This window comes from Copidosoma floridanum, unplaced genomic scaffold (assembly GCF_036245765.1).
Source record: "Copidosoma floridanum isolate Cflo_tuat_1 unplaced genomic scaffold, Cflo_Japanese_pri ptg000030l, whole genome shotgun sequence".
Classification (NCBI taxonomy): Eukaryota; Metazoa; Arthropoda; class Insecta; order Hymenoptera; family Encyrtidae; genus Copidosoma; species Copidosoma floridanum.
In genome coordinates, this window is record NW_028321907.1 from 4,880,561 (window position 1) to 4,896,359 (window position 15,799).

A 15,799-nucleotide genomic window follows, 5' to 3' on the forward strand; every position below is an offset into this window, starting at 1 on the left:
ACGTGTTCTGATCATGACATGAAAAACAAATTACGGGGGGGCAGGGGAGATTCGCTCGAAATCCGCATCGGCCCCAAAGCTCTTTGAATACATCATGTACGTATATATACAAAAGAGAAAAAGAGAGGCTTGTTTATACATGGCCGGAATTGGGGTGGCGCGTGTAAATACTTTACTCGATCTACGTATACACGCACGGCTAGGCAATTTCCCAAAAAGCGTGGTGTTATGTCGCTTCGTGAAAAACACTACGATCGATATCTATACCCCGATACTATCCAAAAAAGTGAATGTTTATCGGTAAGTCCATCGAGCCGACAATAATCTAATGATCATCATCCGCATCCACGAGAGAAGCAAAAAGCACTAATGTGCCCGAAAGTATGTGACGGAAGGACGAATCTGTGTACGTTTGGGCGCGCACCCAAGTCGTCAGCTCGAATATCCACCCCGAGTGACGTGACAAGCGTGTAGGGCGCGTAAACAGAGTTATACAAACAAGTAGGTGGTGTGTACATGAAGCGTGCAAAAGATCCGGAGAGGGTGGTGGTGCATAGGAAGGTATACGTATACGGGATTTATACATCATGGGTGTAACAATGATGGCTGCTTGAAATCCTTGATGCGCGCGAGAGGGGCTCGGGGCACCGCTGCGTGTGTATGTAACGCGAGCCACACCGAGAGCGTGCAAATTGCTTTTTGATGGAGACGCGATGCGGGCGTTCTTTCTTTCCTTTCTCTCTCTTTTTTGCCCGCAATCGTTAATCTCTCTCTCGTTATGCCGTACGAGAACCCGACGTATATATATATGTACCGTGGTGTTTGCGGACGAGGGGTCCGCGAGGAGGAAGGGGCAATTGAAAAGCAATCTCGGGTAATTAAACGGAGGGATTTTCGAGTATACACTAGGTATACAGCGTGTGTGTGTGTGTGTGTGTGTGTGTGTATTGTAAGCTCACCTTGGGGTCAAAGTTGAAAACTTGCTCGGGCCTGAGCGGACACTCGAGGCCGCACTTGCAGGTCCCTGCCGTTGTCAGGTACTCCTTGAGCTGATCCAGCGAACCCAGCGCCGTACTGCTCGGACTGCAATCAGACAAACAAAACACGTATATTATTACACGTACCTCATACCTACAACATCGTACATTTTTTGTTTCGTTATTCCAGTGAAAAAGTAATTTTAGCTTTTATTTGTTTTTTGTTTGTATACATAATCCAAAGCGTCGACTCGCGTAGTTTACTCTGCATCAGGGAAGATTAAAACACTTTGAGTTTGCTGACGGTCGATGAGAGGGTTACGGTATACCTGGAGCCTATCACGCTGCGCGCATTTAATTTTCCAGTACAGATAGGTGGAAGGGATTGTTTGTTTTTCTAAAAATTGTTATCAAGTTTGATGGAATCATTCAGGGGCTCTCTTTGCGTTAAGTGGATTATAACGCACAAGTTTTTTTTTGTGCTACACTATGAATTGTAAAATGCATAACACCATGAAGTTTGTTACGTGCTTGAAATTTAAAAAACGCCCACGATGCTTAGCTTTGCACGTGCTGGGGGGGAAAAAAAAAAATTAAGATGTTCTTATGAATATTCAGCTTTTAATTGATAAGTTAAACAAGATACTCATTATACACTTGTTACGCCCAGTAATTACGCCTACCCATGTATCTTTATGAAGTTTGAAATAAATTGAGCAACGGAATCTTTTTTTTTTTTTATTGTTGCTTATTTCATTTTTTCGTGCCAAAACGTTTACATGATTAAATTTTCACTTCAGAAAGTGAAACAGCAAATTAACGAACTTTGTTTCAAGGCGCAAACAAGTATAAAACTTAATTTGAAGCTCCCGTAGCCAAGAATAATCCGTAACGCGTGAAAAAAGAAAAAAAAAGGCATCGGCCCTCGAATCAATTTGAGCCCTAATAAAGAAAATTTCGCCCCCTCGGGCTTCATCCCCCTCCCCCCATCGACCCGACCGTAATAATAAAAATCCGTAATTAAAAGCGCGGTGCTCTCTCGCCGCGAACGTGACAGACAGTAATTATTTCTCGCCAGCGGGGGCTATGGGCTTCCCTCCCGATCGCTGCACAAATATTAATCTCTCCCCTCGTACACCACGGCCCTCTAACTCGACAAGACTGAAAAGCTCTTTTTTTCCAACCTCCCCAACCCCCCGCGCCGGCGTCCAACTTCTCGGGCGTTAAATTTCCGAAACAACATTTTCCGGCCGTAAATACGCTATCGTTAGCCAACCAAATAGCAGAGAGAGAGCGAGCAGGGAAACAAAAGAGTGAATTCGCATTAAGTAATACGTCGTCGAGGAGGAGGAGGAAGGGAGGGAGGGAGGTGGAGGGAAAAAAAGCAATTTACGAGGAAAACCCGCTCATGACGGCGCGTCATTGTCTCCGGGCATTTATTGTTTCTGAAATTAGCAACTCGGCGAGGAGGGAAAACCAACAACAAGCTGCCAGAAGACCAGAGGGAGGGTTAAAAGAATAAGCTGTCCGTGGATGGGGGGGGGGAGGTAAAAATATTCTCGGCGCTCTATATACCCTCCTGGAGGAAAAAAAAGACAATGGCTGTAAGAGGCTTGCTCGGTATTCTTTTCACCGGGTAAGCCCGGGCGAGACGGGGAAAAAGGAAAAGACAGGCGCGATCCTTCAACGTCATTAGTTGTGCACCAACGTCCGACGATGGGGGGGGGAGGGGGTAGAAAAAAAATTCATCGTCAAACAATTTTATCGCACAATGCGATGAAAAATCATTAACTGTACGCGTATGTACAGTGATCGTCATAAAAACGAGATCAAGCAAATCCCAATAGCCACTGATCGCCGTCACGTATAGAAAACATACATCCCACCCTCGAAAGAGCCCCAGGCGCACGTACACCTCGGGAAAGCCCGAACCACCGACCGAGGACATGAGCAGCCGTGCGGTGGCATCATCGGCCCCCAGCCCTCCCCGAGATAAGAAAAGAAAAGAGCGAAACAAAAACAAAAGGCTCCGAAACACACGCAAGATACTCCGGGGAGGGTACCCCTGAGCGAGCGAGAGAGAGAGAAAAGAAAAAAAGGGAGAGAGGAGAAGAAGAAGGGGAGGCTGTGCAGCCCCCGGAGAAAAGAAATAAGAAAAGTTATCCCCTCGTTGTTTATATCGATTACCCGAGCGAATGGCTACACGAGAGGACAGCAGCGGAGCTTCCTAAACTAATAATCCCCTCTCGTGCGTGCGCGTATAGAGTGATGCGGGGACACATATACAGGGAAAGGCGCGCATTAAAACTCTCCCGTACACGATTATTCTTCTTCCCCCTTGCAGGCCGCGTTCTGTTTATTACGACCACCGTCGACATAATTATTGCGCGCAATATAACGAAACCTTGCGTTTTAACGCCTACGCCGGGCTGTTCGGTGTACCATCACTTATACTGGTATCATGTGCGGCGAGGATTAGATTTCAGCACCGTTGCCTATATTTGCTTTGCACAGAAAGTGCCTTTAGCTCCACACTCCTGCACGTGTACGTATGTGTATACAACAAATGTATATATATATGAGGCTTAACGCTATTAGCAATGATGCTCTTGTGTTTTTTTCGCCGGGGGCTATAACATGTGCACGCCCGCACTCGTATACCCACTATATATACGCGCGGTCGTTGTTCCGTGATGATGATATTGGGGGATAACTCAATTTGCGGCGCTACGTGCCGTTGCGAAGACTTTTTTTGCGGAAGGTGGAGGGTTGCTTGGTGCGGTGGTGGTGGTGGTACACTTCCTATTTTTTTTTGTTTTGTATTTCTCGTCTCTCTCTCTCTCTCCTTCCCGTCTGTGCTTTATCACGGGGTGATTATACCACACGGTTACCACGCGCGCGGCTGAGTTTGTGTATATACACGCGTGGAGGGTAAGCGAGGAAAAATTAATTTCCCAAAATTAGTTCACGAGGCTGGTTGCGGCATTTATGATGATTTCCGTGTATACGGATAATATGTGTAGTAGTATAAACGCTGGGATTATTTTGTTACTCCAACAATTTATATGAGTTAATAGCAAGATAACAAGTATATACGTAAGTTTGTTTGGACAACGCGTTATTATGGAAAATTAATCACGAGAAAAGGGAAAAACAAGTCAAATAAAGAAAAAAAGAGAAACAAAGTTTACCCGGCAAGTCGAGGAAATATCATCACCGAGACGCATCAATCCCTCGAAAGTTCTCGGGGTATGTTTGTTCGTCCCCCTGCTCGGGGGTGTGGGCAAACGCGATAATTCACTTAAATTACAGTCCCTCTGCCTGCCCCTGTTTCCATATCCTCGAGTTACACACACGCGCTACCCCGAAAACCTCTCCTAAAACTCAAACAGCCGTAGAGTAAATTCCTTGGCCGTCCCCCCCACGAAAACTCGGAGAAAAAATTATTTACCGCCTATTAGTAAGAAAAAACACCGTACCGAGTAACAAGCGAGTGCCCAAATTGAGAAATAAAAAGTTTGAAGCAATACAGGGGAAACGAGAAAATCTTGGGTCGTCGGGAGTACCTACGTCGGCGTATCAATCACCGCTCACCAGCAGGAGAGGATAATGCAGATAAGCTCCCAAGTAGGCTGCTGGTATACGCCGTAATATCCATCCCTCGCTCTGTTTCCGGTCGATCTCGCGCCTCCCGTTAAATTGACGCCGAGATAAGCACGCTCTGCAGTGTACGGTAAAGCACGGAAAAAGAAAAAAAAAAAAAAAAAAAAAAAAAAAAAGGAGGGGGCAAAGACGCCAGCGTCGTCTTCGGTCGATGAAACGAAGTTACGGCTTGATGGATCTTCGAGTGTAATACATGTAGGCTCGCGTCTTTTCAAAAGGCCTTATCTCGGGGGCGGATAATGCTGCAAGCGTCCTTTCTCTCTTCTCCTCTCAGCGGTGTATATGTATATACCAGTGCGTGCCAGGGGGAATACGAACGACCTTTACGTCTCTATTACCGCACGACTCTTCTGTTCGGCGGCTGTTCTATCTCTTGCCCGACCCCTCCCCCTCTATTACGTCGTGCGTGTATACATATACGTGTATACATGTGCTCGTCGTTTTGTTGGGCTCTGCTGAATTTTTTATTAAAAGCGGGCTACGCCGCGAATAACCGAGGGGTCGGCCTTTGCGGATGATGATGCTGGCCCCTCGTTGCTACGTACGAAGGGTGGCCCTGGATTTTCGCTGGAAATCAATGTCAAGTGACTTAATGGCGAGGGCTTTCGGGTTATTTCGGGCTCACGCGTCCTAATATGGGTTCAGCGCTCTCTCGCTCTCTCTTATGTACGTCACGATGATTTCTCAATCTTGTGCCTTTGGGAGGGGGAAAAAAAAAAGAGATAAAGTAAAATGCTCGTTTCGTGTAAAATGTAAAACAAGGGCAAAAGAGTGGAAACTAGATTTTTTTTTTTTTTTTTTTTCAGGACAGAAATTCCGGCACCAGTGAGAGATCACAGACGTTCGATTGTCCCTTATTTACAACGCATCGAAGAATAAGACGGACGGACGAGCTCCTCGGGAGGAAAGCAATCGACGTCCGGACAAAGGATCGTTGAACCCCACGGCCCTGCACACTCTCTCTCTCCCGGAAAGCAAAAAGACCTCAAAATAACCGATACACTCGCTTCTCCTCTCTTGTAATACACGTATACACATTGTTACGTTTATATATACGTTGCAGCACTTCATTGTTCCCCGGTCGTCTTGTTTCGTCTGTTCATAGTCTCGGCTACAACATGTATATTCACCATAACTTTGACTGGTGTCTCTTCTTCTTCTTCTTGGCCCATTTCCGTGCACACGCAGCTGCTCCACTATCTATACACGAGAGCGCCTGGATTCCATAAATAAAATACGAAGCTCTGCCACTCGAGTGTACCAAGGAGGGAGAGAGAGAAAGAGAAATTCCCGGAGCGCCTGCGGAGGAGGAAAATTACCGCGCGCGTGTATTATACGGGGAGGCGAAATCGCGGAAGAGGATACCTAATGGGAGGACGTAAAAATGTCCAAACACGCGCGTGCAAAGGCAAGATTGAGTGCGTGTTTTTATTCCGTTATTTATACATCATACACATTTGCAACTCGAGCTTCAACTCCCCCCACCCCCCTAGGAATAGCTCGCGCGAATTGTGTAATTGATAATTGCGGTGCTTCGTCAACTGGGGGGGGGGGGGGAGTGGCGGAAAATCTTAATGGATACAAAGCTCGACGTCGCGATGGTTAATTGTCCCGGGGATATATGGCCACGGGAACAATGTTCAAGCTCGTATAAATAATGCAAAAAAAACGCGTGGAATATCGGAAAGTTATTTTCTTTCTTTTCGTAAGAGTGGGTGTACATCTTTGATGCGATACAACTGAAGGGGAGTAGAATAACGGCACGGGGCAACGACTGACGACGGGAAAATTATTTAGAGCCACACCGACGGAGGAGGAAAATAATAATAATAACAATAATATAATTCCAAACTATGTTTCGCCACCGTAGACGACGACGAGGACTCCGGAATACATGAATACTAAGCGAGACAATCTTGAAAGCTCGAATCACTCTCCGAAGCTCGGGACGGGGAGATATCGAACGGCCGGGAGGCTGCTCCTGGGGAACCGAGCGAGCAAGAGTGTGTATACACATCGTCGGGGAGACGAGGGGGGCAATAAAATAGACGCGCTAAAAAAGGCCAACCAAACAAAAGCTCGGGGAAGGACGATGCTGTACTTTGGACGAGCACGTGCCTTTCTTCTCTCTTCCCCGTGTAGGAAGCAAAAAAAAAAAAAAAAAAAAAGGAAAATTGGACTCGAAGGAGAAGGGAAGAGAAATGTCTTCGTGTATACACGAGGGGGTGAGAAAGACGCAATTGATGCCATTACGCAAGAGATGATGAAGGAGAGAGAGGAACGAGCGTTTCCGCGATTCTCTCGTTGTTTGACTTTTCGCTGCAAAGCCGAGTGTACACTGTACACGTATACAGTGGTGAATCGGATTTAGGCGCGCGCGCGCGAGAGAGAGCCCACTTCTCGGTGTAATTTCGAGGCGGCGCGGCAGCAAACGGCGCAGTTCCTTTCATCGCGCGATGAGCAAAAGGAGAGCCGCGTATATACAGCGTCAAAAGACGTGCCCCGGCACGTTACGAGGCGAAGAAAATGTACACAGGGTATTTATTTCCACGAGTGCTTTTAAAAGCACGGGGGGGCACAGTCGCAAAGCTGATTTGCACCGGGTGTTCCGCGGAGCGCGAAACGTACACTCGAAAATTTGATTCATCAAGTGCGTTGGGAGTAGTATATTGTACACTCCTCTTGTAAAACACTCGTAAGGAGAATTAGTTGGGGGGGGGGCTCTCTGTTACGGAAGGTTTCTCGAAAGTCTCGTGTAAGTACACTCGCGAGCGTCGGAGTGATTTATCAGGGCGCGATGAATATTATGCACGAGGGAGTGTATCGAGCTGAACCGTCGAGAAATAATTACGTGTTTAGCGGGATATTACGTCCAACGCGAAACGCGTGTATAACGTACAAGGGATAAGTAAAACGGGAGCTTTTCGAGTAATATTTCATGCGCGCAAAGAAATCCGTAACTAGAGGATGGCTAGCGAGTGTAAGGAAAGAGGGACATGTATATGCGCGTATATGATAAACCCAGAGGAGCGCGCGTGCGAGGGCAGAGTCGTTTTAAATTAACACGTGCGCGCGTGTACACACACACACACACACTAGAGCGAAAGCTCTTTTTGCCCCTTTCCGTGAGCGGGCGAACGCCCTTTCGTCTGCCTCCTTCCGCTTCCGCTCGGCCTTCCTCGACCCCCATCCGTCCTCCGTTGAGTGACCCTCTCGACCGCCGCCGCTTATTCGCTCGGGGTCATGTTTATGACTTGTTTTTGAAAAGTTTACGAGACCGGCGGCGAGAGCTTTTTAACTTTCCGGAGCGGCCCTCTTCCTGCCTGACTTTTTCTTAAGTGCTTTTGGTTAATGTGACCCTCCTCTCTCTCTCTCTCTTTGTACCCTTTCTCGCTCCGAGGGGGACGTTTTAAACTTTGAAAGGTACCTGCCTCGGTCAACGTGTTTAGTTAATGCGTAACTGTCTTTACTTCACAAAAATGAACCACCGCAACGTTTATATTTGCTGCTCATAATTCCATTCAAAGTAAAATTTAAAAAAAACTCCTTGCCTTTGGTGATACAAAAGCCTTTGGAAATTCTAAAACACCACTGCAGCCACACCATCAATCAGCATCGCAGCGAACTGGTTTCGCGAATATCGTGTGCTCTGAAAATAGCATCTCGAGCAGCTACTATAGACGTATCGGTTCATATTTTGGTGGTACATCTGTGTGCATGTATGTTTAAAACGATGCCGCGCAATAAACCCGAGCGAATCTCCGTATACGTGTGCGCAGAGAGAGTCGAGGTAAAAGGCGCGCAAAAACATGTATAGATGGAGATACGTATCGTTGTAGCGGTACAAAATTAGCCATAGGTAGGTACACATAAGTGCGCCGGAGGGGCTCTCGATGGCGCACCAACATATCATCATTCTATAGTTCTCGTGCACGGAAACTAGAGTATAAATATGTAAATAAATGAGCAACTCGATCCTCTGGACGTTCGTTTACTCGATCGCTGGTCGAGGATAATCCTCCGCGGCTCGTTGAATCGGAGCACATATATATAGGTACAGCGTGGAGGAAAAAATACCAGGGACGCAATAATAAAATCCAAGCGTTGCACAATAATCGCCGAGCGCGTATTCATGCAAACGTACATTTATGTAAGTTGGCGTCGTGCGAGCGATGATGATGATATTGTGTGCCTCGTGTACTCCTTCTGTGAGCAAATAACGAAAAGTAATAACGAAATCGAGCAAGGGAGGGAGGGAGATAAATATGATGGTTTATTGTGCCGTAATTTGGGATCGCGCGCGTGTTTGAAAAATTACAAGCCGAGAGAGAGAGAGAGTCTGCACAGGCTCGTTTTGTGTGTTGCGCTTGGGTTCGGTGTAACGAGGCTCGCGGAGAAAGAGGGAAAAACGAAGGCACGAGGGGCTCTCTAATTTACAGCAATTTGCGGTCGGCGCGCGTCACGTGATAAAATAGTTCGCGCACGCGGATGTATCTCGTCGTCGTCGTGTGGTGCCTTTTCTTTCTTCGATATTGGCGCTCTCTCTCGCGTCGGGCCAATCGGAGTATCGATTATACCGTGATATAACGCGGTGAAAGTGCGGGAAACGCGATTAGAAAGTAAGTGTACGAGGGAGCTGGTATCTCAATTTTACGCGCCATTTGTTCCTTCCTCGTTAGCGGTGCATTTATAGAGAGCCGCAACGAGAGACAACCGATCGCGCTCTCCGGTTCTCAGATCTAAAATGTACTTACGCGCATTGGCGCGCGATATTTTCTTACCGGCTTCTCTTGTCTATGTTTATAAATGTACACACACGTGTAAACTGTGCTCTTTCATATAGCTTTCTACGTCAATTAATAAGATTGATTTCGATTTATTTCGCACTCACTCGCACGATTATGTACTGTTAGAAGTTGGGTGCGCTTTATTTCTCAAGTATATAAGGTATACGTTAAACTCCATAAAAGTTAAATTGCTTTTGCACGCTAAGTATGGCATCGCGCCGATTTTTCTATGGCATTTCGTGCGAATCGTTGATTATGGTGATTACAATTAATGACTTCGTGTGTGGGTACTTTGAATCTTTTTGTTTTTCCTCCAAGTGTAAATAAATAACATCAATTTTTTTACACGAAACAATTACACTTTGGTACCCATAGGGAAAATCAATTATTTGCTTGGTGTGTATCACAAAAATGCATAGATAAAAGTGGCGAATAGAGCAGAAGAGCAAACATAGACGCGAAGGTAGGGAAACTGTGCACGTGGAAAATTCATTAAAACCCAACAGCGGGAGAGAGAAAAAAAGCAGATGCGGTGCTTGCGAACGTCGTCGGGTATACAAAGACAAAGGGCAAAAATGTCACCACACGCATAATACGCGTCGCGTCCCTCATCTTCTTTCTCGAATACATTTATACGTACTTTTGCGCCCGGCACCATCCTCCCGACTCTCTGAAAACGAAAAACCACAAGACAAACAGTTGCCGCACTCCTGGGTCGTGAAAGCACGCGAAATTGATTTCTCACGCATCGCGTGCAACCCCATTTCCGCGTTTTTTTTTTTTTTCCTCCCTCCATTCTGAAATGAAACGAAAATAGACAAAAAAAAATAAGAAGCGAGAGAATCCAAGCAACACCATGTGCATGATGTACACAACCACAGAGTGCGACATCGCACATCCCACATGCTGCATCACAGTGTGTAGGTATATAGGTGTATATAATACGAGAGAGGCAGAGCTGCAAATGACGGCGCCTAGACGTCGCTCCGGAATACCACTGGGTGCTATCTGTCTCTGTTTTTTTTTCCTTTTTCCCTCCTTTCTCTCTCTCTCTCTCTCAATCTCTTTTTCGCTTGGCTTCACTCCGCGCTTCAAAAGTTATACACTCGGAGGTGGCGCGGAATGGGTTTTGAGAGCGATGCATCCGCGCCTCTGCATGTGTATACGTCGTACGTGCGAATTGAATACATGTGACGACGGGCGACAACTAAATCGACGGCTACCTTTATGCGGGATTTTTTTTTCGTTTTTTTTTTTTTTTTTTTTTTCAGCAGGCGCTTCTTTTGACCGACAGTATACTGTTGATTTCAAGCGTGACTGCGCGTGTGCGACTGTCCATTCAGTCAAAGTCTTTTGATTTGGAACTATACCATTCAGGACCGTAGCAATGAAAAACAAAAATTTCTCGAGTTTCATTGAAAATTCAACAAAAAAGTCAATAAATTAATATACAAATTACCGCACTTTATTATTGTTTAAATTCAACCAAAATCATCTCTTTGTTAAATCTTGTTCTGATCAACATCTCTTTAGCTAAACACGTTTCAATAGAGATCCAAGATGTATACAGGCAATTATGAATAGATGATTGCGAGATCCCATACTGTATTTACCATTACGTCTGCTACAAGTGAATATGTATATTATGTACTTTTGTTGGGGTTGCGTCAGGAGTCGTCTACACCAAAGGCAGCGGACACATTGTACATCGGTAACGTCATGCGCACACAGAGAGACATGAGATTGATCCAACGAAAGAAGAGTAAAGAAAAAGAGGAGGAGGAGGAATCACAACTGTATATTACACACATACTTATACGTACACAGTTGTATTTGCTCGACGATGGTGCTGCGCATGTTGTTATTGCGTCACGGAGCTGAGGTAATTGTGCTTGTACATATAGGATCAATTTTTTTTTTATACGCCGCAGATTGTATGATTGTATGTAATTCGTTTTGGATGGTTATGACAGTCTGACGATGTGGCGACGGCGACAATTTTAATAGTATCCTTCACGGTTTCATTATTTTCTCGCATTTTTGACGCATCGACGTGGTAGTACAGGTATTTACGTTTGAGCAGAGAAAGGACGAGCTTTCTAAAAGTGAAAGCAGCGACTATTGTTCATTTTCAGTTTGCGGACGCGCAAAGATCGGGTATGAGCGATGATGGTTATTATTTTTTTTTTTTTTTTTTTTTTTTTTTTTTTATATAATTGAATTGAATTGAAATATCGATGTGCCGTGTCACGGTGCTTGGAACTTACGATGTAATGTATAATAACAAAGTATACACATCCCCATACGATCAGCTCTAATGATTGTTGAATTAGAGGTTCTCTGATGTCGGAGCTGTATACTAATGGTTGTAGTGATCGCGTGTTTTAAAAGTCATCTCTTGATTCCAATGAGGTGTACATTTAACCGTGTAATCAAACAATTTCTTTCATTCACTCGGTAATTTGCAAGGAAAAAAAAAAAAAAAAAAAAAAAAAGCCTTATACACACACACACGTAAAATACATGTACAACTCGTATGACCGCATATATATAATATCATTAAAAACAATGGTGACTCCGGGGGGAAGGTACACTCGTCAAAATTAATTACATCCACCGTCAGGGTGATCCGATTAGATCCCCCCAATCAAAAACAATTTAATTACGCAACAACAAGCAGGAGCGAGCGAAGCCTTATGTATTAATAAAACTCTCTCGGCCCGCTGCTACTACATCGTCGTCATCATCGCCATCACACACAAACGCCAAAACGCTCTATCCAATTACATACAGCCCGTCCGGACAGCGCACGGCAAAGTCAGAAAGTTGCACACAAAGCAGCCCCAGCGGAGCGAAAGCTCATCGCGGGAGTTTCATCGTCACAGCCGCGCGAAACGATTCATCCACTCTCTGCTGCGACACCGTTTGGCTTCCTCCTCCTCCTCTATTATTCCCTCTCTCTCTCTCTCTCTGTTTCGACCCCGTGTGTGTATAGGTACACACAAAATACGGGACAACAAGTAATTTCATTAATACCACGCGGTGATTCCCATCGGCATTATAATGCTGCCGCTGCGACGGCAATGGAAAAGAGGGCAATGATGAAAATGGAAACAGACGGGAGAAGAAGAAGAAGAAGAAGAAGGAGACAAAGAGATGATGGTTACAGTGGCGTATATTATAAGGAGAAACGAGGCGTAGCAGGGATTGAAATCCCTCGCCCTCGTGGGGCCGATTTCCACGGAGCTTATTCGCCGGCACGGGGGATCGAAGCTTTGAAGGTGAGCATACGTACGTATACATCGCGTTTACGAGTGTTGTGCATATTTATACCAAGTCACGGGATACAAGGTAGTAAATGTACTTTGAAAAAGAAAAAGAGTTTGATTTCATGCGTGCTTGCGCACTTGGGTTATTCAGCATCGAGGGGGTGTGCACGGAGCAGCTTTTATCGTGCCGGTGTCTTTTGAGCGCCATAAGCGCCGTGTAACGTACCGACGGGGGTTGTTTTCATTTCATTCGCAAGTTCGAGTGGCCTCGCAAAAGACCTAATCGACGAAGAACGTGTTTTTTGATTTTTTTTTTTCCTTTCCTCTTTAGTTACGATAATGGTCTACAAACGACAAATTAGCTCGAGTGGGGTCGTAACACGCGCGCAAACCCGACAAGCGCTCGGGATTTATCATCATCATCGCGTATATACTGCATGTGCTATTGTCTACGCGTACACTGCTAAAAACTTCTATACAGACAGAGTCAATTTTGAAGAATCAATTGCACAATCTCGAGTGACGCAACAGCGGGACGCGCGCGCTACACGGGCTTCGCTAGCACAGTTTCATTACGAGACGCGTACGAGGAAAAATACGAGGCGGGCAAAATAAGTATATTAAGGTCGTTATCGTTTTAATTCGAGCTCGGCCATTTACGTAAACGCGTGCATGTGTGTGTGTGTGTGTGTGTGGTAATATGTACCTCCTCTGATGTGGAAAAGAGAGAAGCGTGTGCAGCCGCGGCGTATTATCCGCGTTTCCGCCGACCATACGGACAAAGTACAATGCGGCGAGCGAGGGACAGCTGAAAGAGAGAGAGAGACGCAATTTCATTCAATTGGTATTCCAAAAAAGCGGAAAGCTCTCGTTTGCCCTTTCGGCAAACTGTACTTAACCGCGACACGCACGCGTGGTATGAAAAAAGATACATACATGTAACCATCACTATGCGCGTCAACGCGATCTGTTTCTTTCACCGTGCGTGTATATATATATACCTTGTACATTGTGCTTGTACCAACTCATCTTTATAAAATATAATATACACGTATACCCTTTTTACGAGAGCGCGGTACGTGTTGAGAGAAGCTCATTGAGTGGTTGCAGCAATCGGGGACGTAATTGTCACCTATTATACACGACGTGATATATGTATATATTATATATGCGAGTGAGTCTCTCGCTCTCCCGCGCGTACCACTTGCATTGTCGGATGGATTGACGCGCACCATAAGTGGTGGCTCAATTATCCGAGTTTCTGGTACAATGTGTGTATATATATGTACCGTTTCGAAATCTTTGTCGCCTCTTTGTATTCGTCAGGTGTACCGACGATAAGAGCTAATCATCTCGTTGTCAACCTGTGTAAATAAACATTATATATATATATTTTTTCATTTTCTTCAACGTTTTGAGTGAGAGAAAAAAAAATAGAGATGCCCAATACACTTTAGAAAAAAGCACGTCACTATAGCAGCGCATGCATGACCTACACGGTGTTACAAGTAATAAGTATATATAATATTATGTACACACCGACATCATGTACCCCAACACACGCACACGGCTCGTTTTACCCGCATTCCATCCCTTTTAACATCGCACATCGCACCTTCCGAGGCTCCGAGGTGCTTCTTCCCTGTAAAACTGTTTGCCCGAGGCTCGTCTGTTCATCAAGAGGAGGAGGAGGAGGAAGCTCGTTTAGCTATTAGGGAGCCTGGGGCAATTATCACCACGGCAGTCGGGGCATGAATGTGCAAGCGAGCATATGGCAACCGCGCTTTTTTCGCCATCGCACGTGTGTAATGACCACCCGAGAAAGAGACGGACGGCGACGGGTATAAGTACATGGATTCTCTCTCTGCCGAAGTGGAAGGTAAGCTATACGTGAAATACTTCTTGTGTGGGGAGCAACGCTGAGATTACCCCTGTATGTTTGTCGATGAATTGCAGAACGCGTTTCAGAGAGAGGCCAGGGATTTTGTATACTATCGATGGGTTTTCAATGCCATTGTGTGTTGTTGTTAATTTTTTCAATCAAGGCCGCATCGTTAGCCACGCTGAGTTTTACAAAAGCACGCCGGCGCACCTAATAGCTGTTGTGACTCGAGACTTTTCATCAATCAGCTGTTTATATAATACTTTTTTTTTCAATAGAAGCGAGTACATGTATACATCTGTTGTACACGTACCCTAAGGATGGACAGTTTTGTTGGGCGTCATGATACTCGTGATTTTAGGTGTCAAGTGAACTGTGAAATTTAACCCCATCGGCTCAATCTCTGAGTACTTATACATCGACTATAGTATAGTTGTACAGTGGTTACGTTTGTTGAAACGTCGCTCGATGGAGTCATTACGTTGTTGTTGTGGAGGAAAGATAAGGAGCTTACGGCTGATGATGAATTAAAAAAAAATCATGCGCCGTCGACGAAACAATTAATGGCCGAGTATTGAAAAAAAAAAAAAAAAAAAAAAAAAAAATACAGCGAGGTAGGTAGACTTTTTGTAAACGAACATCAGAGTTCTTTTCGAGGAAAATTGGCAAATTGCTTTGAAACGAGGGTAGATGTGTACCGGGTAAAAGTGGCGGACGAGAGATAAATTAGACGACGAGGGGCAGAGACGCAAAAAGTCGCGAGAACGCGGAAAAGAATGCCGGAGGAGGAGGAGAACGAGCGCAAAACAGCAGAGAGGAACAAAAAAAAAAAAAAAAAAAAAAAAACGAGTTGGCGGTAAAACATGTAGAGAGTGCTTTCGGAGGTTGTGGAGGTAAAAAGTGCCGCTACCGTCTTGCCGGTGCCGCGTGTACGTATAACTGGCAAACACGCGCTACTCACTTACTTACCGCGGCGCGAGTAAATTTTACGCATTAAAACGTCACATGTATATATATATGTGTGTGTGTATGCGCTTGGGAGTGCATACGTAGAGGCAAAAAGCGCGCAGGTGACTTGTAAAACACCGAGGGGGGGGGGAAACGTAAAAATTAAAAGAGAACCCGAGTGTTTTCGAGTTAAAAAGGAGAACTTTTCTCCCCGCTTCTTTCTCTCTTTTAATTTTCGCTTGTTCCAGAACGGAGGGGGCAAAAAAATTTTTC

General features: G+C 45.2%; 1 protein-coding gene across 4 annotated transcripts in view; it reads right to left on the reverse strand.

The window, feature by feature from the left end:
- Nucleotides 1-15,799, reverse strand: part of LOC106644456 (uncharacterized) — a 231,621-nt gene that overhangs the window by 105,906 nt on the left and 109,916 nt on the right. For all 4 annotated transcript variants that reach the window (XM_089596965.1, XM_089596964.1, XM_089596966.1 and 1 more), the window contains exon 3: nt 960-1,083. In XM_089596965.1, the coding sequence (XP_089453091.1) occupies nt 960-1,083 (124 nt within the window). The remainder of the gene's footprint in view (nt 1-959; nt 1,084-15,799) is intronic.